This window comes from Glycine max, chromosome 4 (genome assembly GCF_000004515.6).
Source record: "Glycine max cultivar Williams 82 chromosome 4, Glycine_max_v4.0, whole genome shotgun sequence".
NCBI lineage: Eukaryota > Viridiplantae > Streptophyta > Magnoliopsida > Fabales > Fabaceae > Glycine > Glycine max.
In genome coordinates this window covers 46,081,211-46,109,030 of record NC_016091.4, presented here as the reverse complement: position 1 = coordinate 46,109,030, position 27,820 = coordinate 46,081,211, and the positions used below count along the sequence as shown (strand labels likewise).

General features: G+C 33.8%; 3 protein-coding genes across 5 annotated transcripts; all 3 read right to left on the bottom strand.

Annotated features, from left to right (window-relative positions):
* Nucleotides 1-281: 281 nt before the first annotated feature.
* Nucleotides 282-6,936, bottom strand: LOC102661225 (dual specificity protein phosphatase PHS1). The gene is made up of 11 exons (XM_006578662.4): nucleotides 6,759-6,936; nucleotides 6,479-6,553; nucleotides 6,281-6,414; nucleotides 5,689-5,881; nucleotides 5,138-5,314; nucleotides 4,869-5,029; nucleotides 3,367-4,423; nucleotides 2,390-2,536; nucleotides 2,072-2,299; nucleotides 1,150-1,307; nucleotides 282-836 (listed from the first exon to the last, which is right to left on the bottom strand). Exons 1-11 carry the CDS (start codon nucleotides 6,828-6,830, stop codon nucleotides 476-478), a joined length of 2,763 nt encoding a protein of 920 aa, XP_006578725.1. The 5' UTR covers nucleotides 6,831-6,936; the 3' UTR covers nucleotides 282-475.
* A 3,975-nt stretch (nucleotides 6,937-10,911) lies between these two features.
* On the bottom strand, nucleotides 10,912-14,430 carry LOC100795668 (serine carboxypeptidase-like 45). The gene is made up of 10 exons (XM_006578661.4): nucleotides 14,071-14,430; nucleotides 13,827-13,928; nucleotides 13,647-13,742; nucleotides 13,196-13,288; nucleotides 13,024-13,103; nucleotides 12,628-12,915; nucleotides 12,358-12,482; nucleotides 12,163-12,255; nucleotides 11,925-12,042; nucleotides 10,912-11,408 (listed from the first exon to the last, which is right to left on the bottom strand). The coding sequence occupies exons 1-10, from the start codon at nucleotides 14,333-14,335 to the stop codon at nucleotides 11,259-11,261; spliced, it is 1,410 nt and encodes a 469-aa protein (XP_006578724.1). The 5' UTR covers nucleotides 14,336-14,430; the 3' UTR covers nucleotides 10,912-11,258.
* Nucleotides 14,431-18,141: 3,711 nt separating this feature from the next.
* On the bottom strand, nucleotides 18,142-26,574 carry LOC100795139 (coiled-coil domain-containing protein SCD2). Of its 3 annotated transcripts, none has more exons than XM_006578660.4 (17): nucleotides 25,969-26,569; nucleotides 25,508-25,677; nucleotides 24,605-24,686; nucleotides 24,415-24,456; nucleotides 24,271-24,333; nucleotides 23,138-23,187; nucleotides 23,019-23,046; nucleotides 22,600-22,674; nucleotides 22,371-22,481; nucleotides 22,228-22,288; nucleotides 21,940-22,056; nucleotides 21,735-21,853; nucleotides 21,295-21,364; nucleotides 20,950-20,991; nucleotides 20,392-20,432; nucleotides 19,852-19,978; nucleotides 18,142-18,431 (listed from the first exon to the last, which is right to left on the bottom strand). In XM_006578660.4, exons 1-17 carry the CDS (start codon nucleotides 26,359-26,361, stop codon nucleotides 18,292-18,294), a joined length of 1,731 nt encoding a protein of 576 aa, XP_006578723.1. In that variant the 5' UTR covers nucleotides 26,362-26,569; the 3' UTR covers nucleotides 18,142-18,291. The 3 variants fall into 3 exon arrangements, with proteins under 3 accessions (XP_006578723.1, XP_014630319.1, XP_014630318.1); XM_014774833.2 differs by having other exon boundaries at nucleotides 25,508-25,673; nucleotides 25,969-26,110; XM_014774832.3 differs by lacking the exon at nucleotides 20,392-20,432 and having other exon boundaries at nucleotides 18,365-18,431; nucleotides 25,969-26,574.
* Nucleotides 26,575-27,820: the final 1,246 nt, after the last annotated feature.

Sequence of the window (27,820 nt, the reverse complement as noted above, 5' to 3'; positions counted from 1 at the left end):
ACGAATAAATACATAATCCTCTCTATCATCTTTCCATGATTATTGAGAACAAAATATCAAAACAGAATCACAAAATAAAAAAAGAAGAAAATATATAGGGATTTAGATCAATTACAATTTAAATTCAAATCATATCTAATCTTTATAATTAATGGATTCTAACATAAACCTAGGGGAAATCTTGTCTATCCTGTAAAAAAAAAAAATTTGTAATATGTAATGAATTTTTCCCCTTCAATTCAATGATTCAAAACTAATGAGGAAGAGATCAACAAAGCAAGTTTTACCTTTCTTAATAAAGTGTTTTCCATTTATACATCAAGAAATCGAATCCTAATATCCATCTAAATGAAATCACTAACTAAACTAAGCAATCAATCAATCCCACTTCCAAACAACTATTTTACTCCCACTCAATCTATAACATGAAAAATAAAATATTGAAGGAATGTTCCTTAATATTTGCAAGAGAAATCTATGCTTCTATCGTTGAATGAGACTTCCTTGGTTTGGGACTGACACTCCCACCATGGCTAATCTTCAAAGTTGTTAATGCCTTCTGGATCTCGATTGTCATGGCACTATCTACGCTCCCTGATGACAGCTTTTTGTGTGATTTCTGAAGATGTAGTTTAAGCGAGCTACTGCTTAGTCCAGTATTCTTGCCACAGATGGGGCAATTTTTCATCATTGGTTTCCGTTGCTGCCATTCCATTGAAACCTTCCCGTGCAGTTTCTGGTCCAGATCAAGTAAGATCTTTGCAAAACCATCGTTAGGCTGAGATCGGCGATGAACTCGTTTTAGAGCATTCCATGCTTCTAACAAAGTGAATTTCCTACAGACAAAAGCTTTTAGTTCCTAAACTGTCCCAAGTGTTAGAAGCAGTGATACTCTTTAACTATCAAGGAACACAAACTTAGAGTTGCAATTGTTCCACATGCTGAATAATAATACTTCATAGCACCTAACCATGTAGATAATCTATAATCATGAAAAAAAATAGTTTACTAACTGAAAAACCGTAATAATATTTGCTATTAAGGTTTGATTATTTAATTACAATTATCATGTTGATTGGTTATGGAGGGTCAGCTCCACAGCAACCTCAGTTTCAATAATCACATATGCTTATTTATATTTTTACTTACTTTCTAAGCATCAGGTAAGCAAGGACCAAAGTAGCACTTCTGCTTTTCCCCTCGAAGCAATGAACTAAAACACTGTGACCAGCTTGTTCAACATAATCTATAAAATCACAGGCCTCTTCAAATATGCTGCTGATGTTAGAATCTTCATCGTCACATACCTGTTCAAATGGGAGATTGAAGAGAACCAATGTTAACAATTATTCTTGAACAGAACCTTATTTTAAAAATGCAATTGACCAATATTGGGTTATTTACACAGGAATGGAAAAAATAACGGAAAACCGAACAATTATACAATATTTGCCTTATGTAACACGATAACTTAATTATCAGAAAAAAAAATTTATAAATAATCACAATTACAAGCATAAATTATATCGTGATTAAAAGAGAAAATGAACCATATATACTGGACTAAAGATAAGACCACCCGTGGTCCCATGGGCAGGCAGTAGCACCTAACAGCTCAAGCATTTGAGGAGGGTTTATGTAACTTGCACCCTTGGCCCAAGGGTTTATCTCATATTTCATAAGGATTCCCACTTAAAGACCAAAAGAACATTAAATTTTAGCACAAACTAAGATAAAAACTAGAGCCTTGTCTACACTTGAAGCCTAAAGATATCGCATGTAAGGGTTGTGTTGGAGATGAAAAATATTCGTGAGCATGCATCTTAAACTTGGACTTTTTGAATGAATGGAACATCAAATTGTATTTGGAAACTCATGAAGTAATTAAAGCAAGAAGCAAATAGAAGCTTAAAGCTCCAATCCAACACAAAAACTGGATTAATCCTGCCCAAAAATGCGTGTATGATTAATAAAAATGCACAGTCAGACATTAAGCATTAAGTCAATTGATTCTGACACAAACTTAACCTCTAATAATGGGGTAAAAAGTAGACATGAGAGTACAACTTACAGAGAAATTTTTGTAAGTGAATAGATCAGGAAATTGAGAATCTGATTGGCCAATTTCATTTGTACACAAACATAAAATATGCGTGATTCCCAAGCGTTGCAGTGTGTATGTAGATCTTGCAGCCAGTGCTCCACCAATGAACAGACTATTTGTAACCGCAGATGGTCTCTCTGTATTTGCAGCCTCAGATATCAAGGCAATCCTCTCAAGGATATGCTCAAGTCTGACCTAAAGGTCAATGGAGTAAATTCTTTATTCATGTATCCTCCATAATGAGTCCAACATATTATTTCTGCATACTAATTTAAATTGGCATACCTTCAGTTCATATGCATCAACAACAGTGTTGTTATCACTACCCTCGAAAAATCCTGTGTTAAAATTGTGCTCCAAACATAACTTGACAGCATCATTTTTAAGCATTTCATTCCACTGTTCCAATTCTTTATTGGATTCTGAGTCAACCTGAAAATCATGATAAAGTATAGGACAGGAGATAAAAAGGGAATGTGTGGTAAAATGCAGTTTTACTTGGCAAAGACAGGGTAGTTACAACACTTCTATCACCTTTTTTGTCAATCACTTGAGATACATGATTGTGTATGACATTTGCACATGCAGGACATAAGAAAACTAGAAGACATTATATTTGGAGGAAACCCACGTTTTCAATGTACTGGTAATTTATGACATCATCTATGTCACACTGTAATTACATCAATTAGAAGATAACAACAAGAGCAAAAGGTCAGAGTAACCTGTTTCTCCAAAATAACTGAAACTGATTCACCAAAATTCATGCTCACATTCTCAAAAGCGACAAGAGTACATCCTTGTCAGAATCTTAAATACTGTCCTATGTTTTGTGAATTTACACTAACCACCCCTGAAGGTTTTGTGAATTTACACAAACACCCCCTGCTTTTTTAACCTTTACAATAACCTTCCTTTAGGGGAGTCTGGTATAATATTTTTCACACAATTAAGGGGAGTTAGTGTAATGTATAAAGGAATATCAGAGTATATTTTTCAAAAATTAAGGGGGTTAGTGTATGAGTAGAAAAAAGGAAGTGTTTGTGTAATTTCACAAAACATCAGGGATAGTTAGTGTAATTTACTCCAATTGATTTTGTGCAGATAGAATTGCAATAAAATTATCTTTACTTTGCACAACAACCAATATGACAATTGCTGATTATTTATGATCTATCCATAAAAAAAGAAAGAAATGCACCAAAACAACTTCACTGCATCATTGGAACCAAAACCATGAATTATGCTACCTAGAGACCAACCTTGGCAAATTTATGTAAGTCACGGAGCTTAGTTGTCAAGCGGAGACCACGATGTGACTCCACGCTTCCTTTAGAGTGTTTTCCATGCCAACCTTCTCTTGACATGGAAGAAGCAGAGTCGCAACAATCTCTATTGCCTGAAGACGATGATGTCCTTGGAGCGGTTCTCTGAGATTCTGAATCACTACAATCTTGATGGACATCATTAGAAAGCCTTTCCTTACTAGATGGAGAGGGACAACTACCCACAACAGTGGGTGAAGGTGAGTCAGGAACCACTGCATCCTCTTTTTCAGACTCCCCTGATGATATTTTGCCTATAGTATTCATAAATGATCTTAACAAATTATCAAGTTTTTGATGCAGTGTGAGTAGGAATATGTGGAATCCCTGCAGATCCCTAAGAGCAGCACGAAAACCACTACGGAACGCATGAACTACTGATGTTACATCAGTAGTATGAACATCAATGATTGTATTTGTGTCTTCTGGATGAGGGAATCCTAGTCTCCCTCCGGTTATATCATGTAACAGGTTAGAGGAAAACTCTGAGCTATTGAGTAGTAACTCGACCAACTTAGGATAATTAACCTGGTCATCTGCACGTTTTCCAGCAGGGGGTCGACGAGGAACGCCAGAATCAATGGCCACAATAAAGTCAGTAAGCATTAATTCTAATGACATTTGACTTTTAAAACTCATGTCAGAAAGACCAGAGCATTGTGATACCAGTCCAGAATTATGAGAATTCAATCTACCATCCATTGAAGTTGACCTTTTTTCTTTTTGAGGTGTCCTACTCACTCGCTGTCCATATGTGTTCATTGCAGAATCAGGAGTTTCTCCTGCTGTATCTGTATTTGAGATAATCTTCTCAGCCAATAATAAATTTGCAGAGTTCCCACGCCATCTAAGCTGCCGGCAAGGGAGCCTATCTTCATTTCTGATGACAAGGTCCAGCAACATTATCCTGCCAAGGGCTGCTGATGTTCGTTCTGCAAATTCCTGTGATTCAAATGCTCTAGAGCTTTCAAGCAAGGGTGAACCGTGCACATAACTGCAAGAAGATGATTAACATGTTAATTGCTTTTCAGTGAAATAGAGATAATGGATTTTATTTGAATTTTTTTTATAAAAAAAAGATGGGATTTGATTTAACTTAAAAATGACATAACAAAAGTGTCATAGTTTAAATACTACTCCAACTTCCGCTATATTTCACTCCACCACATGTGAAGGACACAAAAAGAAATAGTTATATCTTGCTGATTACCAAAAGCTGCCATTATTTATTGAGATTTATATGACAATGTTATTTCTTGGATTGTTGCATTATCTCGGATATAAGAATTAAGATGATAACATAGCACGCCACAATTTGAAATTATCCCATCAAGCCCAATCATGATTTGTTCCATGAAACAAATAGAACAAGGCAAGCAAGATGTCTTCTGCTGCCATGGTATAAACCTTATCATATTGGCACTAGATTTGAATCATACCTCATAAACATGAGACATCGGCTAAGTTCAAGTGCTTCCAAAAGTTCTGTGCATGTCATTTCACCAACTTCATCGGTTGTAGAACTTGCAGCATCCCTTGCTTTTTCTGTAGCTTCCTTTATCTGGGTCCACTCTAAACTTGTATTGTGGATGACTCTAGCCTTGTATTCCCAATAAAAGTAAAGAATGAATTTAGCAGAAATATAGATTGACACTCTAAGCCTACACAATTCAGAATGTCAATTAGATAAAAAAATATAAAAACTAACCTGCGGAGTTTGGACTCCCAACCATTTGGCAAATTCATAACCAAGACGTTCGGATTGTGTTGCCATTCTTGAAGACGATATCTTTATAACAGCGGCTGCTTCTTTTGAAGAGGCATCGTCGTTCCCAAGACCATTGAAAAAGGCAAAGAAGACTACCCCTCCAGAATTTACTGTTACCTATGCTCAGACAAATGAGAAGAGACAGAGCCACAGGTAAAGAAAAATAAAATAAACCATTTATGCAGACGCTCGTGTACTTCAAAAGAAAAATAAAACACAATTATTACAACATAACATTGATTTTTTCAAGTCAAACCATCACACAGGAAATGCTTGATGCAACAAAAAAAAAATCAATTATCAGAACAGGTGTTGATGTTATATGGAAGCAGCTAACAAAAAATATATTGGACATAACTATATTTCTTTATAAACATTAAAAAAAAAAACAATGATCATTAACATGCTGAAATAAAAATCACATGCTTTTCATCTGTATATCTAACTCTTTGGAGCTTGAACATTGAAGCTATTTGCATGTTGACACTAACCTCAAGAACACGGTTCATTTCATCCTCAGAATGTTCATTGCTGCTAGTGTGCTCAGTGTGGTGAAGTGAAGAGAGTCTCTCCCAAGAAAATGAGCTCGACTCAATGTCCAACATTTCAGCTTTACCAAGCCTCTCCCACAAACTAATCTCTGTTTGCTGATCATTCTTCGTGTCCTCAATAGATTCTCCCGGGCTGAACAAAAATTAAATCATCCTTAACAACCACTTCAGAAAGCATACTAAATTCATAAAAAAAGGAAACTCCTCCAACATACCCCGTTTACCACTCCCCTTCCAAAAAAACTTCAAGTCCGGTTAATTTGAGAAAGCATGTTTCTAGTTTTACTTCTCATTTTAACAAATAATGACAAATTGATTTGGCTGCTTCCTATTCAAAATTTTGAACATAGTAAACAAAAGTGATATCAACGTGACATTTTTGTAATTATTTATGAAAAGGAGAAATATAACCAAAAAACCATTTTTCTCAAAACCAAACATCTCCTTGGTATCAGCCTATTACATTTCATGCTCAATGACAATTATGAAAAACTGTACAAATGCAATTGATGGAGAAGAAAGAGAAGGGAACCTAGAAGGCATGCTGGAAGAACGGTGAGGGAAGCCAGAAGTGCGACAGTTGGAAGTGCGTTTACGAACTAATTGGAGCCATTGCGCGAACATAGATGCAGGCCCTGCTGTGATGTCTCCCAACATGTGCAAAACCTGCATTCACCAAAACAAGTTTTAATCTTTTTCAATGCAGAGAGAACCCAATTGAAAAAAATACCTTGTATGTAACGCTTAGAGCTAAAGGGGCCTCAGCCTCCTCCTCCTTTTCCACTTCACCTTTACCCTGCAATTCCTACTCCCACAAGTAAATTTCAAAACATGGGTTAGGACTACGAGTGAATTTGATGATCACACACACACACACACACACACACACACACACACACACTCAATGCATCTATGTAAACACGATCTAGATTAACACGAGTTTCTTTTTTTGTTTTTCATTTATATAAGCAAATGAGAGTGAAAAGAAAAGAAAAAAAAAGGGTTTAAACCTGCGTTTGGTTTTGGTTTTGGAAGGAGTTGGTGATTGCCGCGGGATCCTGCTTTTGCTGCTCTTTGGCCATCTTGTTTGGTATTAAAAAAAAATGGTTTTGGTGAGAGTGCGAAAAACTGCTCGGAATGTCTTTCTCAAGAATGGAGGGAAACAGAGTGTGTGTCTACAAACAGGTAAATAGGCCGAATAAGATAATATTAATAGGTGCCCTAAGAAAGAAAGGTCGTCAAAAAAATATATGATCATCTATTATGGACTTTTTTAAATATTCCAAGAACATGTAATAAATAATATACTCTCCGTGTCATTATAATCATAATGGAAGAAAAAAAATTATCCCAACATTTTAAATTTTTAATATAACATTAGTTATTTTTTTATTTATATTTCTTACATATTAATAATAAATTACAAAATTTAAAAATAAATTAATGACAATATAAGATTAATTTGATAAAATTATCACTCTCTTATATTTATTCATTATTTTTTCTTAATCTATATAAAATAATCTAAGACAATAATTAATATTTTGAGATGGAAAAAATATATCTTTATAGATAAATGAGTATATATGAAGTTATCCTAAACTTTATTTCTTTTATGATAAACATTCTAAACTTTAATTTTTGCCAAATTAATTCTTATAATTTATCTCTTTTATAAATAAATACAGTGAATTTTAAATTTATTATGAATGATCTTTAAAGTTTAACTTTTTAGTAAATAAACACCTTAAAGTTTAATCGCAATCCAATTAATCTTTAAAATAAGTGGTTTTTTAATCAAGTTAGTTATCTTAAATTGTATAATTTGTTGAATGAAAGTTTGGAATGAGTGTCATTATTCTAATTTGTTTTTTTTTTCTTGGGAGATAGTCATATTTATGATGACAATAGTGTTTAAGATCATAAATGAGTGTATGATATTATGGATGTGGAAGTAAAAATAAATGGAATTAAATTAGAAAAGTTGAGGCCGTGGATAGGGCCATGGAAATGAAAGGAGGCTGGCTTAAGGTTTCAGCAAATCATGACTCTCAGTCTCTGACTATACAGTAAGTTAGCGTGGGACGGTGATGTTATCTTATTACTTAAAGTGAACAAGTCAATAATATCTTAAGGGATTATTATATGGCAAAGCTTATATACAATATAATGCATGTTTTCTGGACTAAATTAAGGACGCTCACATGTAATATTTTTTTTTTATAGGTTTAAGTATATTTTTAGTGCTTATAATTGTTTTTTATTTTTCATTTTTATAAAATTATTTTTTTTATGATAAATTATGTTTGTTTTATTTTTTATTTTTATAACACTCACATAACATTTTTTCACTGTTCAAAATGTTATTTGACGTACTTTAAGATCTAAAAACAAAATAAATATAATCTATAATAACTAAAAATAAAAAAAAATAATTTTACAAAAATAAAAATAAAAATTCGTTAAATTGTTGTGACTAAATTTTTTTATTATTATCCAAAAATTTCACGACTAACTAACCTGAAGAGATTAATCAAGAGTTTAGAAATAAATAAAAACGGACACTATATTTTTATATGTTAAGTATTACAAATCTATGGACATTACAAAGTCAAACTTCTCAAAATAATGTACACGGAACTGTTTGTTTTTTATGGGCTTATCCAAAAAAGAAATTCTACTCTCATCTATGCATACTTGGGTATATTAACACGTAACTTATTACCAATCATAATACTATCTAGTTTCATCTCCAGCTTCTTAACGTTTTTTACCCCAGGAATCTCACAAAACCATATCTATATCCCCATTTGTTTTTGCTATTGGCAATGAATACTTCCCATACTCTCTCCCATCTCTAGAAAATTTTCCATAAATCCATTTGCTTATACTCCATCAGAACCCTAGAGAAGAAGAAAGTAGAAATGTTTCTCTCCTTTCATTTCTTCCTTCCCACCTAGCTCTCTCACCTCTCATTTCTTTGTGAGGAAGATGTTAATGTAGCTACATAATAAATCCCAAGGGCTTGTCATAATTCGAAATCCTTCCTCATATTTTGTTTTGGGCCAAAAAAATACATAAATTGAAATTACATTATAATAGACCATCCAATGTGATCTATGATACGACACTAGATCTCCTAATCAATGCAAACAATAAGTCACATATATGATAAGCAATATATGTGCTGTTGTAGTGCGAATGAAACCCATAAACGCAAGAACTATAATCAATAAGTCACAAATATGATAAGCTTAAAATTAATTTTGATTTTAAAAAAAAATAATAATTACGTGGACGTGTGTAGAAATGTTGAGGCTTTAGGCAAATTTTCTATCCATCAAAATGATTTTTTATTGATCATATTATTTTTATGAAATTTAATTTCTATATTATTTCAATACTATTTTTTTTAATTCAAAGTAAATGTAATTTAATTTTCCTACAACTTTTTAAATGAGTTATAAAACTTATCAAATTGTGTGTGTGCGCGCGAAAATAAAACTTCAACTTAGCCTTTTGATCCACTTGAGATTCTGGTCTTAGCATACTATTATGGATGACTCTAACCTTGTATTCCAAACAAAAGTAAAAGATGAATATGAAAAAAATATAGTTGAATACCCTACGTTTATAAATATGCAATGATGGGATGAAATTGCAAGAGAACAAGGTAGAGTTTGAACTTCTGGTTTTTCTTTTGAAAAAGCATCATCAGGGCAAAGAACTCTAGTCATCTAAAATTACGATGGAAAAGAAACTTGTAGAGAAGTAAAGAAACTAAACACATTTCTATACTGTAATAGAAGGGTCCAAAAATTCATTTTATTGAGTTGTGCAACAATTTTTTATATTATTTAATGTTATATTTATAAATTGATAGAAATTACTATTTCATTTTATGTCTCATTTATCCCATTTAAAATGTAATGTCTTTAAAATGTTTTTTCTAATTGTTAGTTTTTTTCTTAATATTTTATATTCATAAATTATAAACTTTTAGTATTTGTGACAAATCAACCTACAATGAACATATGATAATAGACTTAAAAAGTGTTCACAAACACAAACCAAAACTCAAATTTTAAAGAAATTAAAACTAAAAATTAGTATAACAATAAAGAATAAAAATATACATGAGCTTTAAAATGAAGTGATAATACTTTGTTGATTTGAAGGGGTTGGATTGAAATCTTGAACATGTGTTGATAGACCGGATGTATTGATAAGCCGGAATGACTTGATTTTATATTTTAATTCAAAATATTAAGGCTTAAATTTGTGTTTTGATTATTCTTATTTATATGATATTCAATATTTTTATTTGTATCTCACGTAGAATTTCACCTCACCTCACCTGTAGTACAACATGTTATTTTTTTTTTTTTAGAACTTGTGCATGTTTTATACTGTTTCTTTAGAATATGTGCAGTAGCAGCAGAGAGGACAAATGGGATCAGAATCCACCTTTCTGAACAAAAAGTTGTTCCCTTAGCCGAAGAGTTAGTACTTAAGTACAAGCTCTCCTGTAGAGATGGTTTTTTGTCTTTTGATGAACCCGGAATAATCCCTGGTTTACGTCATTGTTGACATGTAATTTCCTACATATATAGCATGGTTTCGAAAGCCAATAATGTCTAATGGAGAAAAGACCAATGTGTGAGAGCATATAGATCCTTAATTAGCTTAGTTAGTGCCACCCTGACATTATAAAGATCACTATATAAGCTGTTATGAATAGGCCCTTGGTAATTGGTATAGCCAGCACAGTGTTTAACAGCGAATAGTACTTCAAAATTTAATGAAAACTGCAGATGGACACTATATGACTTTAGTTGCCGTAAATTGAGGTGGGTGAAGGTAAATATAATTGCTGTTCCATTAATGAAAACTGATTTTAAAACAGAGAAATTATATTTGTACAAAAAAATTTGTGCAATTTTTTGGTACATAAGTAGAGAAAAGAAAAGAAGTGTTGAATAAGATGAATTTAAGAGATAATGAGAAAAAGTAGTGTCGTAAACAAGTGATATACTAATAATACAATTCTTTAAAATATGGTCGCTACTTGATAAGAATTACTTTCGTAGGTGCTTTTCTAGAGTTGTTTCTAAGTGACATTATATATTTGTCTATAGTCCCTGTACCATTTGACACAAGAGATGTCACATACTGATGTTTGCATGCAGGGGCAGAATTTACATAACAGTATAATCCTCATTGTTTGCCTAGAATTTATATCGAAGAACGCAGCGGTTATCTCTCACAACATTTTTACAGAATCTCTTCAACCCAAGGGTCCATTACATTTGACAGCTCCAGAACAACCAAGCACACAAAAACTCACATACAGAGGTTGAAAACCCCCAAAAAAAAAAAATGTTTTTCCCAACTTTTCTTTTGACATTCTGCACAGTTAATACATTCATTTGCTAATGATATGTTATTAATTAAGGATAATGCTATGCTTACTTACAATCTAAACTAAATGTGAAAACACAAAGGGTGTGTCAGAAAGCGTCAGGTAAGGGCCTGCCTTCCAAGAATGACTTGAATAGCACAAGTGATCTTTCAGGTTGTGAGAAAGGGGCTTCATGGGAGGCACCTCTAACAGTGGCAAACGAGAGGATATTGCCATATACTTGAGTCCACCCACCAACCTAAGTTTCATTGACTTGGATTAGTTTCTGATGTATAATACATGATACAATTTGGATTTATGTCAAAAAAATGGTGCTATTTCCAAAGAAAATGCTTTCTACTATTGTTGTGAATGCAGACATAATATGATTAAAAAAAAAATCTACACAGCACCTAATAATGGACAAAAATATAGTCACTAATCAGTCCAATGAAGGTTTCTGGCCTCTTACAAACCAATATTTTTACGATAGCTTCTCACTCATTCAAACTTGTAAGATGTTAATCAGGCAGCATTTGACTCAGATTCTTGATTATCTTTTTAAAAGAACTTATGTCAAACATAACTTTAATGATATTTTAAAAAATAGAAGTAGCCTTTTTTAATTAAGAATAAGCTAAAAAGCATAACTTCCATAGAAACTAGTTGTATTTTTTTTTTGGAAGGCAGAAACTAATTGGATTAAGGAGAAAAGAAACCAAAAGAAGAGAAAAAGAACTGGGCCAAAAGCTACCTTAGTAAATAATATACATACCTGTTGGCCTTCAAACCATACTCTGTAAGGGACTGTTGAATTCAGTCCTAATTGTCTTGCCAACTTCTGAACTAAGGTACGGCTTCCAGTCAGTGGAATTACAGAATCTTGATCTCCACTGTAGCAATAACAATGCACGCGGTTATGTTAATCAGCACTAAGAAACATACGTATGAGCCATAAAGTTCAAGAGACCAAATAAGTCAAAAGGAGAAGAAAAGGTTTTGGTTAGAGTTACCTATAAATTAGGACCTTAACTCCAGCTTTTATCAGTGATCCAACAACAGGGAGTGTAGGCACTTCCAGGTTTAGCATATCATAGTCCAGTATGCTGTTACCAACAAAATGCAGGTCAGTGATTCTGACTTTTGATCTTTCAATTTTCAAAACCAAGAAAAGCCAAACCACAAGACATGTAGTATGAAGAAATTACTTGCTGCAAACATCCCACTTGCGAATGCCAACGAGCTTTGCATGAAGTGCCTCTTGTACATCTCTCCGGTTTAAGTAGTTTGTAACCTTGTCATCTACACACACATCTATGCTCTCATTTGCTTCCTGCCATGCCATGATATAAAAGGCAAGAATTTTAATTAACAAGCCAAACTTGAGAAGCATTGATCTGAAGTAAAATAGTTAGTGGAAATGATGTGATGGGAATTGGAGAAGCATGAGAAGGGCAAGTCCAAAAGAGAAGACTCACTTGGGATTGAGGACAAATAACCTTGGATTGTGATAGCACGGAGGAAATGCAAACATCAAGTGTGACATCATATTTGTCCACAAATTTGCTGGTTTCTCTGCTCACTTGGCCCATTACCTTTGAACAAAGAGGCGAAACCGAGTCCCTATAGTACTCACTCACGTACCTAGAATAGTTACACACTGTGGTGAACATGTTGTAGGTTGAATCTGATATTAGTCCATGAGACCAGAAGAACTCAGCCCTTGAATTGAAGTCGGTGGCATATTCTAGAACTGGATTACCCAACTGCAGTTCAATACAAGAGATCATTCATTCCATAATTTCCATTTTAGCATCAGCAAAAACCAAATAGTAATATGTATTGAAGAAAGAATAAAAGTTAATGTCACTCACGGCAATGCCTTTCAGATTGAATATCTTGTTCTTTGTGTTCATTTCAATTATGAGCTTTGCAAGTTGAGGAACATAATGACCTGATACATGCAACTTTTTCAATGTGTAAGAACAAATAATTGCTCTAACTAACTTTCTTTTGAAATGGAATTTCCAAGAATGACATGTTTACCTGCATAGCTTTCCCCCGTTAGAAACAAGTCTCTGCTCCTGTATTGAGGGAACTTGTTGAACCAGCGTAGCAGGAATATAAGGTTGTCCCTGGCTTAAGAAATCAAACAAAAGCACTGCTTCATTGACAAAATATATGCATGTAAACATCTCATTATTCAAGGACAGTACAATCATGCCAAAATAAATAAAAAAGAATACCATTCTTCTAATGCTTGCGTAGAGAATAAGAGATGAAGAATAATCGTGTAAAGTGCCACACTAAAGTTAGCATGGAATTTTAACATTGATCACTGTTTTGTCTCAACTTTTTAAAAGCCTAAGAAGCATACAAATGAAATGATACGTGCCTTTTCCCATAGAAGATAAATTTTAAAGAAGCTTTCTAAAGAGAAACGTTTTTGTCCCAAAAGATTAAAAAAAAAAAGTCTAATAATATTAATGAAGAATACCTGTTGCCTCGTCATTCACAGTCATATAGGAGGAGCTACCTTTAGCATAAGAGAACCCCACTCCAACTGGTGTCTCCAAATACAGCATGTTTGCCTCTGCAGCATAAAAGTAACTCAATCAGTGGAAGAATGAAATGCAGGCCATTCTGGCAGATATAATGGAATGTGGCAAAAGAGTACCTTTATTCCAACTATAATAATTTTTAATCAGAAATTCTCCATTTGGTCTGAAGGGTCCATTTTCTGAGAATGCTCCAACTCCCAGAGAAGAACAACCAGGTCCTGAGTAAAGTAAATATTAGTCAAATTTAATATTCCATGATGACTAGTGAATACTGCTGCTGCTAGCTATTCTTTTTTTTTTATCCTAAGTCTTGAAAATTTTCTTAATATCAAATTTTGAAGCAAAGAGAATATTGCAGACCTCCATTGAGCCACAGAACAAGAGGCTTTGATGCTGGATCAGTTTCTGCCTCAGCAAAATAGTAAAAGAGAGACTTTTGTTTCTTGTCATCAACTGTGACATATCCTGAGAACTGTTGAAAGCCTACGTGGGGTTGGCCAGGAAGCGCAGCAATTGTGTCTGCATGAGAAGGGTGACAGAACACCTCCATGGAGAAACTCAGGTGAAGAAACACCACAGATATTGCCATGGTGTTGGACTTGGACTTCCATGTTGGCCACTTCATGGTTTCACAAATGGGGAGAGGAGGACTAACACAGAGAAAGAGTGATAGGGTGCTGTATTTAAAGTGTTACCTAGTGAGAACATGAATAGCAATATGAGAAATGCCAGTGAGACTTTTTAAACGCTTTTTTCCACCAAAAAAAAACACTTTTTGGTCAATTCCTTAGAATTTAATTTATATACAATAGTTTTAAATTGTGGTCTCATTTGCGGTTTTGTTATGATCCTTGATGTTGCAGAAAATTACAGATAAATGCAATTGTTGTGGTTGCAATGTGATTCTAATAGTGGTTATGAATGTGATTGCAATTCCAAAAATCTTGATGCTGCAAACCAGAATTGCAATTGTATATCATTTTTTAAAACCTTAGTGATAGTATGAAAGTTAAGTATGGTAAATTTCTTGAGTTTATAGTAACTATTTTAAAGTCAAGCTCAAGATAACTTCTTATTAATATGAAAATTATTTATTATTAGTTAAAAAATTTCAAACATAAAAGATGAAGTAGGTTTCATTTCATATTTAACGAATCTTTCATAATTTTATGAGTTTTAATAAATTTTAACAAATAATAAAAAAGTTTTTAAAAATATATATATAGAATGTATTTTTGAATCTTGACATTCGTGGCAGCAATATTGATTTAAGGGTGGGCCCCTAAGGTGGCTGAAAATTTTATCTGTTCCATTCTAATTATCATTACAAAATTAGCTTTTTAATGGCAGGCCTGAAAAATGGTGTTGAAAGAGATGTGACAGAGGCAATGACCTCGGTGTGCCGGGTCTTTCTATACGCAGTGGCAAAAAGATAATTATGAAAAGGGTTGGAATGGTTTGTGCTGAGTCAGCTCGAATTTTCTGTCAAGAAAAGGAAATTAGTTTTTGGAATATGGGCTCTGCCTTGAACAATATTCCTTCTCAAAAAAATTACAGTGTTTAAATGATCTTCTTCTTTACATTTTGTTTCTGTTTTCATTTTTTTTTTTCTCTCTAGATGCATTAACAACAAAGACCTTGCATCTGTATCCTTTTTGCACTTGGGAAAAAACAGAGAAATTTTGTATCCTTTTGACTGCATCAACAGGAATGTGTCGCTTCCATGGAAAATGGCTTTGCCGGGGTTACTTTTCACACCTTAGAAAAATGGATATTTTTACGATTTTCTTTTATTTAAAAAATTCAGATGAAAGAAATTTTTTATTTCTCAATTATTATCATAGGCCAAGAGAAAAATTAGCACTTCACAGAATCTTGGTTAAATGCTGTAAACATGCAGGGTGTAAAACAGATGATGCACAGTTACTTTTTTGTTTTTTCAAAGAAAAATGTTTGATTCATTGGTTTTTCTTGATCAGCAAGTACGGGCAAGATTTGCACATCGACAAGATAAGTGGTTACAGAATGGAGATTCCAATGAAAAATAGAGCCATCTTATTTCTCTAATGGCCATTTAATTTTAAATGTATCTGTGGCTTGTCAGAGAAGCTAGAAAATCTGAAGAATACTCAAAATGCCTCATTAACCACAAACAATACTCACTAAAGAGCTTGAGTGATGAAGGGGGTATACCTTTTCCTTTTTATTTTATTTCCTGCTTCACTTTCATTCAAAGAATCTTTATTTAAGTAATGAGTGAGATCTGGGATGATGTTTTTTCATGCCCATAATAAGTATGTTTTTGAATAGATTAAAAAACCAAACATTTTTAAGTGGAAGTGGAAATCAAATCAGCCAAGTCCCATAAAGTCTAATCTTTTCCTTGTAGTGGTTAAAGACTTATCTTTATGTACTTATGTGGGAATGAACTTGTTCCCTTTGACCAGATGTGAAAAGGCTTTTCTTATAATTATAAGGTAACTCTTTGATTTTTTTTTTTTCAAAATCTTTTTGTCCTAGTGATACAAAAGCAAATACAACCCCACCTCCATTCATCAACAATATATAGTATATTTCATTTTGCTTACAAACTCACATGCTAGCCTCCAAGGAGCCACATGTTCCCCCCATTGGGGCCACAAACCTTTCCACGCTAGCTTCAAGTGGGGCCATCCTTCATTCACCATTTCAATTTTCAACTATGCAAGCTGGGTTGTATAATATATGTTGCTTGTTAGCTATGTAACAGCGCAATTCATGGATGTTTATGACTTGGAAAACATTTGGAGTGATTTGAATCGACCCCATCTAACTAGGATGATGTAGTCAGGCTTATAATAATTACTACAAAGCCGTGTCACCGGACCACTCTAACCCACAAGGGGTAGATAGGTTCTTATTTTATTTCCACAAGACAGGGCAGAAAAAAATGCAAGATAATGAATGCCAAAAAAAGAACAAACTATAAAATGACAAATTTGATCAACATTTTATATGGTGGATTCTGTGCTTCTGTTGTATTTGCAGCTCAAAGAACTGGTAAAGGAGAGAAAAAAAATGGTCCCTACCTTTTACAGCTTTTGCAAAAGATTTCAGGTTTTTCATCATTACTAGCACTAGTGTCACTGATTTTGGCGTTCATCTCCTCATTGTCAAAATATACTATTGCCTCTCAGACCCGAATTCTATTCCTAACCAACTCCAAAACACAAAGCGAAAAGAAGAGTAGGTGCTCATAATGTTAAGGAAAATTTTATGTCACAACACAAGGGTATGACTGAATATTATTATAAGCATGTAGAAGTGGTTAGAATGACTTTTGAGCATCAGAGTTGGAAAATGTGTGAAAGAGTGCGAGTGAAGCCTATATTCTGCTTTTGAATTCTTGCAAGTAGAGCAAAGGCATGCCTTTTTGGTTGAGTAATCTTGGGTATTTTTTTTATTTCGTTTTTCACCTCAGAATTTGGGTCCTTTTCACGATTCATTAAATACACAACAAGTGGAGAAAAAGCTCGTCAACTTTTACTATTAAATTATGCAGGCTTTTCTTCTTTTTATGATCCGGGTTGCTATGCACCAGCCACTATTGGCCTCCACACTCCACAAAGCAGAATAAACAGGACCCCGCGTGAGTATAGAGCACCATCTGAGTTCTGAACTATATTCTCAGAATCCATAAATATATATTGACGACTAGAGTATCTATGTTTTCTGTAAGCAAAAGCACGCTCCTCATAAATCTTCCGTTGAAGATATGAACTTGGATTGGTTATTTTATACACTATTACTGTTACTACTATTACCTTAGATTATTATTTTCGGATAGGAGAGGTATTTTTTATTTTAATTTAATTTGAGGAGATGGCTATTAAATAAGATTTTAATGTCTATGCAAAGTATAAAATAGTTTTAATTTTATATTGACATCTAATCACAAATCATTATTTAAATATTTTAAAATAATTATTTTAAAAATTAATAAATTTATTATATATAATAATTTGTGTAATTTTTTTTACACTATTATGCATAAACTTTTTTCTCTTAAAATAAAAAAGATTACATCCCAGAAATATTCTTCAACTCTCGCTAGTTGTCATATATGCCACTGGCTTAATTAAATTCCGACGCAGAAATAGGGACAAAGGAACTAACATGTCAAATAAAATAACATCAAACTATTGAACTTTACATTCCATTTTTCGGGGGCAGGAAGCTTTTCAAGCTTCAATTGATATCAACATAACTAAACGGAAAAAATGTATCAAACCAAAAAGAGGAAAAATAAATAATAGTGGCTTCAATTCTCATGCATCTTCATTTGATACCAAACAAAAGCTCAGATTCCCAAATTACAAAATTTAATTTAAAAGAATAGGGAAAAATTCAGTCCTATGTAGATTGTTAATTATTACAACCCACTATGTCTCGTGCAACGTAAAGATTCTTGCTTTCTTTGTATTCCCGAATATAATGTTTGAGATGTTTACAGATTGGAAAACTTGTGTAGAAAACAAAACAAAAACAAAAATATACATATAGGACAAAGAATCGATTAAGAACTAATGGGGGCTCAGACAATCAGGATGAGGCATCAGAGTCAGAGGCATGCTTATGATTAGCATCTGCTGACCCCTGAAGCTGATCAATTCCCTTCCGTGATGCTTCCCAAAGTTGCTGTTCTATACTCAGCTTCCTCAACTCCAACAAGCCTCGCTCAACTAAATAAGAAGCAAAATGAGCGTAGTTCATACACAAAACACTCCAGTACATTAAAAGCAATAAAAATTGAACCATTAAGACATCAAAAGCAATAAAAAATAAACATTTAAAAACAACACCCTACTACTCTCTTTAAATTTTTCCCGTATACATCTAAAGTCATAGCTACATCATTATATTTTTTATTAAAAAAACATTTAAATTAAAGTAATTTGTAATCATATGATGTTGTATTTGTTTCATAGGAAGAGGGGGAGGATTTACGAAAGACGGACAAGAGCTGTAAATATTTTCATCCCTCCGTCATTTGAAACAGTTGAAGAAAGGAAACTATTGGAGCTCCTTTATATAAAAACAAAATACTTTATTATATGACATCTCATTTTTTTATTTCGGATTTATATGTCATATTTTACTATATTTTGAAAAATTTATATTACATCTGCTTTAATTTATATGAACGAAAATGATTTTGAATTATGAACGAAAATGATTTTGAATTAATATAAAATTTTACATATATGATCTATGTGAAAAAACTTTTAATTCAATTATGAATTTTAAGAAAATATTATTCAATTGAAAGTTATAGAATAATATAATAATTGTCAAAGTTACATGGATGTAATTTGATCCCTCCATATATATATATATATTCACTTTTTACACAACTAAATAAGAGGAAAGAAAATATTTTCCCATCTGTCCTTCCATTTTCTTTTTACCAAACAACTTAAAAATTATCTTACTTTCTAATCTTTTCCTTCCTTTTTATTTTATTTCTTTTCACTTTCTTTCCTAAACAAAAAATACTGTTGCTTAGCATTTTCCTCAATATGAAAAAGGTATAGATAATTAGACAAATTTAAGGAGCTTGATATTTATATAGCAGTTACGACCACTTCTAAGGTTCAGAGTCAGACCCAAAGATCATCATTCATTCATTTGAATATCTTACGAGGTACTTCAAGTTTAGGTAAAACCTAAAAGTGGGGTTGTTTTGGAGTTAATTTTGCATGAGTGGACGCACCCAATTACTTATGAACTGGGATAAAACAGCAGGAATTTTGAAAAATTAATAGCAAATATTTTAGAAGTGTATGCCTGACCTTCTAGAGTAGCAGATTTTTCAAGCATACCTAGTTTTCACAATCTAAAAGATGTATATAAATATTATAAAGAAAATACTAAAATTACTTTTAGTCTAAAAAAAACAACCACCAACATTGACCTATTATACAAAATATTTTTAAAATCCCGTTACGATCCATAGAGGAAACTTCCATTGGGAACATTATGCCAATCAAGACACGATTCAAAAAAACACGTATATATTAAACCATCTGTAGTTTCAAGACTGTGCACTTTTAACTTAGGAAAAAACAACAAAAGATCATGATAAGAAAGACAAGAGGTTACCATCAACAGCATCATGTGAACTTGGTGACTGTCCACTGCGGGCAATCCAAAACTGAAGGCGTTCTTCTGCAATATCTTCTTCCACACCATGAAACAAAGCTCTTCTCCAGAAATAAGTTAACCATGCCTGTAATGTTTATTAGTATATCATATCAAATTATGCACACAAACTATTTTCAGAATTGTTATACTTTTAAATTCAAACTTTGACACAAACTGTTCATCAATAGCCACAGCTACTTGGGAGCCTCCAGTGCGAGATTTCATCTAAAAAGGATTATGGCTATCAAATAAAAGTGCAATAAAACAATTGAACTGATTTTCCTTATAAATAAAAGTGCAACAAAGAACACAAATCTCTGCCAAGATAACTGATTGCTGATTTGAGAAGACATTTAGACAGATGTTATGAACATGAGACAAATAATAGTAGAAATGAACATTCTATAACTTTAATATGGAGGAAGATATCACAATTTCATACAAATAAGACCATGAATAGTGCCAAATTTCAGAATCTTCAAATAAAAAGCAATTGACCTCTTTGAAAAGAACATCTTCTGCTTCCTCTTCACTTAATTCTGGAGGAAACAAAGAAACAGAAAATTAACAAGAATCATCAGGTCATCCGCCAGACAAATTTCCATTCAGAAAAGAAGATGGCTAAATGCAGCCATGTCTGTGTCATGTATTAGCATAAATACACGTGAAGTCATTGGCCCACATAAAGCCTATCCCACAGATGGAGGTCAGCCCATAATCAATAAAGTTTAAACAGTTCAATCAAATGTCGTTATTGTCACATATAGTATATAGTATACTAGTATTGCCAAATATATTTCTCTATTATCTTGGGGTATACACCAAATATTTTAAGCATTTTAGCTTGTAGAAGGCAAGAGTGGTTTTGCATTTCTCAGAAAGTGAAAAGGGTAAAAATGACTACATCACTATGCAATTTACGATATAAATGTGATATCACCCTCCTATACATATCACATACACCAAAATAAAAACTGAACCTATTTCTTACCTAAGCTTAAAATAGATAAACATCCCATTAAAGACTAAAATAAAAGCTGACAACTTAATTCTTACCAAATGCTTCTGAATATTTGGCATCACCACGTGATTTGGAATCTGAAAATAAATGAATAAAAATGTGAACATTATAAATCAAATCATCTTCTTCTAAACAACCTATTTTGGAATAGTTTCAAAATAACAGTTTTGAGGAAATTACTAAAAAAATGTGTAAATGAAACAAAACTATTCAAATAGAATTCTTATCACAAATTAGACAAAACACAATTAATAAGGTATGAACTATACTAATAGAAGGTAGACAGAAGTCACCGATAAAATGAGAGAATTGTGAGTAACCAAATTGATTAAAAGAAGTAGAAAACTAACATTGAAAAAGATACATGTTAAATTAAATACCTAAAACGGATTGTCGAACCGAATTTGGCCGTCTGTGTTGGGCTAATGCAAGCACAACAGCATCCTCAACCTACAAAATTTATAAAAATAATGATTGGAGCAGAAATTTACTATAGAAGAGTAATTGTGGAGAATGCCAGCTCCTTACAACCAGAGGAAGCCCACTGTACAGAACACAAGCAGCAACAGACAGAAATGAAAATGTTGCAAAAAAACAATGAAGAGATGAATATAACATGGAATGATCTAAAAGATAGAAAGGAAGTCAAATTTCAACTGGACTTGTACTATAGAAATTTGGGTTCTTGTAATCTGTGCTTTAAAAGGAGTGAAAGTTTAAAATATAATTCTTTGTATCTAAAATGCCCAAGACAAAAGTGTGATAAGGAACTGAACAAACAAAACACTAATTTCAAAAAAAAAAAATAATCAAGGAGAACCTTTAAGGAAGCAAGTTCCCTCAAACCCATCTCAACTGAGAGCATACTCTCAATATTTCCTTCCCCAGCAAGATCATTCAAATCACGAACAAGTTTGCTTCTATCTGGACCATCAGCACCTGGTCCATGCACTTTAATTAGACATCATTGTGAAAATTTTCAGACATATATAATTCAAATGAATTTTTTGAGTACCAACTCGTACTTTTGTTCCAGGATTCCTCCTTAGCCTTTTGTCCAGCAGAGATGACAAGTTCAAAAGGAAGAGGAGCTAGAGAAGACCAATGCTCATGCTTGGATTGTGCTATATCTGCACATATGCCTAAAAAGCATAGAAGAAACATGTCACAAGAATTATAAGGATGGATGAACTGCCTTTTACAAAATATACTTCTCATTTTTTTAAGTCGTGATTTTTCAGATCAAAGGAAAAATAAAGATTGGAAAATGTCTTCTTTTCACAGAAAGTAGAGAGCAGTAGCAATTTCATTACCATGTTTTACAGCAAGACCCCAGTAGCGGGCTAGCCAACATCTCTTCAAGACAACTTCCTCCTAAAAGACAGATAAGAAGACGAATTAAGACAAATGGGAAATTGAAGACTTGTTAAATCTTATTTCAATGGTAAACACAAACCATTTCTTCTTGGGTCAAAATCATTCTTTGTGTCATTGTGCGAAGAGACTTTGCTTCAGCTTCAGCTTCTTGCTGTTGTTCCAAAGCTGCTGTAGCATCATCTTTTAGGTTCTGACAAATACAAAGAAGATAGCTAAAACTTACACCGGAGAATAATTGATCAGAGCTGATACATATGGTAGAATAAAGAGGGGGGGGGGGGTGGAATGCATGCTTTTTTCAAAACTACCTGAATTTCCACTCGAAGGGCTGTGATATCCTCATCTCTCCCACTCTGTGTTTGTTGAGCAGCCTTGAGAGCAGCCTGTATAAAAATATTGAGTACTCCAAGGACAATCTTTGAAAGAATGGACTGACATTGATGAGCCTCTTGCTCAAATGCCACAATTTAAGAAGAAAACTGTAACTGGAAACAGAGTTTTACAAACAATCAAGCAGCATAACTGCCTCTGATTCATGCTCCTTTGCACAAATATGCACTTATGCATTTTTCTCAATAATACAGTAAGTCAAAAACGTTTTTGAGATTAATACTTAAAGGAGATAGAATAGTGCATTATCAATCAAGGGTGATCACAGAACTTCAAACTTCCAACCATCATTAATTTCATATTTATGCCACATCTAATGTCCATTGTTTCAGTATACCTCTCTTTGACGCAGAGCAGCTTCCTTCCTGCAAATATATCACACAAAAATCATAACCTTAAATAAAATAAATAGTTTCAATACCATTCAGCATACAAGAGAATTTAAAGCTAGTTTACCTGCTTAGCAGTTTAGCTTCCAGGGATACACCTTCTCCAAGAGAAGCAACCTAACAAATTCAAAATGAACAAGGATACAGATATCAGCACACTGAATGACAACTATATAGTTGTGCATAGTCAAATAGATCTTAGCGCATATAGGCCCAATTTGGATAAATTTCTCCACAAGCACTAATGGGGGGTGGGGGGGAATAGGGAGGTAAAATGAATCTTACTAATAAGAACCTTGGGAGAATCATGCCATAAAAGCTGGCTGTTGTAGTCCGAGATCCCAGGGCCTTATAAAACCCACACTAGATATTAACACACTAGAATCTCACACTTCTAATGTCAAACTCAAGTCCCATATCTTGCAATTTGATCCTAACATCCTACCACACTTCACAGCGCTAACACCATGCAGGCTGGTTGTGCACTGGCACTTTGGATAGTCATGAGCAAACACTGCAATATCAGTGTTGCCAACCACACTGCTCATTTGCAGTTGAGACATGAAGAACCTTCAGAAAGCCACACCATAAAAGCTAGCCATTGTAGTTGGAAAGCCCATGGTGATATAAATTGTTGGAAAACCACCTTATTTGCGGTCACTCCTTGCCCACCTTAGTTGCAGCCTCTTTGGGAGCTGCCTAAATTGTGGCCTCAAGGGTGATGGTTTAGTCCCACATCAACTAGAGATATGACTTAAATAGAGCTTATAAAGCATGGGCAAACTCACCTCACAAGCCAGTTTTGTGGGGTTGAATTAGATCCTAAACCCAAATTCTAAGATAAACCCCACACTAAAATCTCATACTTCCAATTTGGGACTCAAGTCCCATGACTTGCAATTGGATCCTAAAACACACTTCTTCCAAAGTTAAAATTAGGTTATGCACTCAATTTTTGTAGTAGTTGAGAGAGTTTCTAGAAGAGTCAAGGAGCATAAGTTGAACTTATGAGAGAAAGAACTAGAAGTTTGATTCATTTTACTTCCTTATTTTCTTCTCCTATAAATGTCTATTGAGAAGTTTATCTAAACTTGGATGGTCGCAGACTGTTGTAAATGAAAGCATACTATGATCCTAAATACGCAAAATATGGTAACTATGTTGTTTCATAATTTAGTTAATATCTAGGAAAAAAATTACCTGTTTCTCAAGTTCCCTAGTTCTTGCCTCCACTTCTTGGCGTTTTTCCTCTGCTTGTCTTAGCTGGAATATAATCAGGCATTGTGTTCAACATCACATAACACGAGCAAAAAGCCGACTTTGTTTGGGTGTGAATGAACATACCTTTTCTAATAAATCCTCATTCTCTTCTTGTAGCATATCAAGCTGCAATATCAGTATGAATCAGCTTCAAAACTCATCCTTTATAAATTACTTTAAAAACCTACTTAAAGCTTAAAAATTAGCATAGCCAATATAAGGATCATCATATTTAGTTTTTGGAGACTGAAATTGGTGAATGTAAATATTATACTTCATCACGGAGTGCAGAAGCTTCACGCTGATCTCCTGTGTCTTTTGAGTTAAGTGGTCTGATGGACATATCTGATGTAAACCTGAAACCATGTCTAATGATTATAATTCAAAGAGTGGGTCATCAATATTCCTAATGGCCAACAAACTATAATTATCTAGGTTATCTCTTCATTCAGTCTGCATACATACACAAAGATATAGATAGATATATGACCTCAATAAATAAAATAAGGATTAAAAACTCATTCCTGCATAAATCAGAACCAATTAAATGTGTGTGTGTGTGTGGGGGGGGGGGGGGGGGCACGAGATAGTATCATGATGATTTTGTAGGAATAGGGCCTTGAACTTTAGTGATGACTTCACACACATAAGTATTTTATGACAACTTCCTATCTTTTGGGGTAATTTTTAAATTGTGGAGAGGTAACACGACCAAACAAGTCACAGAAGTAGTCTTACAACTTACAAATGTTTTACATGTATATATCTTTATTTCTGTAAAGGGTCCAAGACGTCAAAATGGAACTAAATAATTTAATGAAAAATAGAGCGTAGGCAGGTCTGGTTTAGCTCATTTTTGCTAGCTTCATGAGGTGCTCTAGAAGGGTGGGAAAAATATTATTTCTGGGAAAGAAGTTATTCCTAAACACCCAATTCATAAATTATAAACTTAAAAAAGCTTTAATTTTCTTTTGATAATTTTATTTTCAAATCTTAACAAGCACCCTTATGACATTCCTTTGCATTTGCCTTCTTTAAAATTTATGGCAAATTCAGCTTCAGCATTACAGTATTATCCACTCAACCTGGAAAGGCTCCAAGACGTAAAGCTTACAAGTCAATTACTACCACAGCTACAAAACCATAAGAATTAAGGTAGAACAGAACTCCACAGTACCTTTTCTCTCTATTCCGATTGGTAGGAGGGTCAATAGGAGGTATAGCCATAGGCGTCCGGAGTGTGGATTTGTTCGGTGGCACCACTGCCGCTGAGCGAACTGAAACCGCTGGTCTTCCAGCTGATGTTGAACGAACCGAATGAGTATGCTCTACAAAGTTCCGACCTAACTAATAAAAACATCAAAGCTGTATTAGCTCAACAAAAACTCGGTGACATAAATTGAATCAATCCACAAACGATGCAACAACAGTAGCAATCCTAAACTTACGATCTCGCTTAATCATTATTAACGAAATAAAAAATTAATAACCACGAACCAGCAAAAAAAAGTTCCTAAGATCAAAATCGTATCGAATACGCATCATATTCAGTTTTATTTTATTTTTCACAATTCAACAAGTAAATCCACGCAAATAAACACGCAAAAGCGTCAGAACAACAATTGAAGTGAGAATTACCGCAGGAGAAGGAGATCTGTTAGGCCTGGCGACCGAAATCGGAGGAATGGCGGTGGCATTCGTGCTGGCACTCCGGTTACTGCCGGAGTTGCTGGAGAAGGAAGAAAGAGAGGCCGGAGACGGAGCGCTGAACCGGAAATCGAGATCGTCGTCGTCCTCGCCGTCGTCGGCGGTGGTATTCTGAGACGCCATCACGCGAGCAAGTCGCTGCGCGGCGGCTTTGGCGGCCACGTTTTGCGTGCGCTTGACGGTGGAGAGACCGGTGGCAGAAGTAGGACCGAGGCGCGACTGAGGATGAGCCGGCGACATCGCCGGCGACGAGGAACCGGTGCTGCTGGAACCGCCGCTCCACTGCCGGGCGTACACCGGACTCGCGTTTCTCCTCCGATCCATAAGTGTAAGGTGTTGTGGATATATGAGTGTTGCGGAGAGATTGAGCTAGATTTTCTCGAAGCGAAATTTTCTCGGGAAAATTGGGAGGAAAGGTCGGAGAGTCTCTGTTCCGTTCGAATCGTGCGCGGCTGTGTGGGATAAAACGACGCCGCTTCGTCGTAATGGGTCCGCGGCAGAGAATAGACCGAGGAGAATACGTGGCTTTTTATTTTTTGTCAAAGAGCTTCTTATATTCGGTTTTCTTCGAGTTTTGGCGGCGTGAGAACGGCGTCGTTTGAGGAGAACTTGGAAATTGGAAGCACAAACATATATTGTTACCGGATTGAATAGGGGAGGAAAGAATTCAATTTGGTTCAAGTCAACCACATTTTTTGAAAAAAATGGATTGATTCGGTAAGTTTGATTGACTATCAGTTACCTTGGTGGTATGAATAATTTAAGAAATTGGCCAAATAATAAAATCTTGATAAAAAAAAAAAAGTCAAAACGAGTTAAAAACAAGAAAGAATGATTGTAATGAACCGGTCTAAATCGACTTTTAAAAAAATGTTTATTTTGTGTTTTTAATTTTTTAAAAGTATTTAAATTTTAAAGTAAATTAAAACTCATACATGAAGTATACATTTATAGACATGCACCAAAAACAAAACCAAGTACACAAGATAAACGTACATTGTTTTCAATCTGTTTTTCCCAAATATTTATATAGAAAACATTGAGCATAACTCTCTTTTTTTCTCTATTTCTTATACAAATCTTTAAAACTAGAAAACAGATTGAAAACGAGGTAACATTTTTTTTTGTTAAAAAGTAAAAAAGAAAATAAAAACAAAAAATAAACGCCTCCTTAACTCTCTAGTATCCTCTCTAACATCTGAATATTTTTAGTTGTATCAATGCTACAATACTCCATTTTTCAAGTTTACTTACTAGTCAAGGAACATTAATTGCTGGTTGACCGTCTAGCTTTTTTCTTCTTCATAACTAAGATATAGAATAGTACTTTTTTAACCTTGGTAATGAGTTTGGGTATAAAGATTTAAATATTCATAAAATACTAGAATGTGCACATGAACTAATAAGTGTGCGAGTAAATATTATCACATTATTTCCAAAATCTGTGAATCCTTAGATGTGTCATTTTTTTTTAATTACATTCTTTTACTCCTATAATAATTACCGTCATTATATTTATCATATAATCTTGAAGTTCTTTGATATTAAAAAATACATCAACTTACAGCGGATGGTGAAAAGTCTCATGCCAGAACATACATTTACACAACCATGAATTGGTATTAATTATTGGATGAAAATTGGATAATTTAAATCTTAAAATACATATTTTATTATTTAAGTTTGATTTACGAGATAAAATATAATTATCCAATCTTTATATAACTGTTCGAATTGACTGAATGCACGCTTAATGCATTACTTCATCGATCCAACTTGGGTC

Coding starts and splice junctions, on each gene's coding strand:
- LOC102661225 (XM_006578662.4), bottom strand. CDS start 6,830: ATGGCCAAAGAGCAGCAAAAGCAGGATCCCGCGGCAATCACCAACTCC. Junction 4,424..4,868: donor CGATGTCTCATGTTTATGAG/GTATGATTCAAA, acceptor ATCTTCTTGCAG/TTATGTGCACGGTTCACCCT. Junction 2,537..3,366: donor ACTTACATAAATTTGCCAAG/GTTGGTCTCTAG, acceptor CATGATTTTCAG/GTTGACTCAGAATCCAATAA.
- LOC100795668 (XM_006578661.4), bottom strand. CDS start 14,335: ATGAAGTGGCCAACATGGAAGTCCAAGTCCAACACCATGGCAATATCT. Junction 13,289..13,646: donor TGTGAATGACGAGGCAACAG/GTATTCTTCATT, acceptor TGATTTCTTAAG/CCAGGGACAACCTTATATTC. Junction 12,043..12,162: donor GTTAAGGTCCTAATTTATAG/GTAACTCTAACC, acceptor TTATTGCTACAG/TGGAGATCAAGATTCTGTAA.
- LOC100795139 (XM_006578660.4), bottom strand. CDS start 26,361: ATGGATCGGAGGAGAAACGCGAGTCCGGTGTACGCCCGGCAGTGGAGC. Junction 21,854..21,939: donor GGAGGAATCCTGGAACAAAA/GTACGAGTTGGT, acceptor TGCATGGACCAG/GTGCTGATGGTCCAGATAGA. Junction 20,992..21,294: donor GGTTCGACAATCCGTTTTAG/GTATTTAATTTA, acceptor ATTTATTTTCAG/ATTCCAAATCACGTGGTGAT.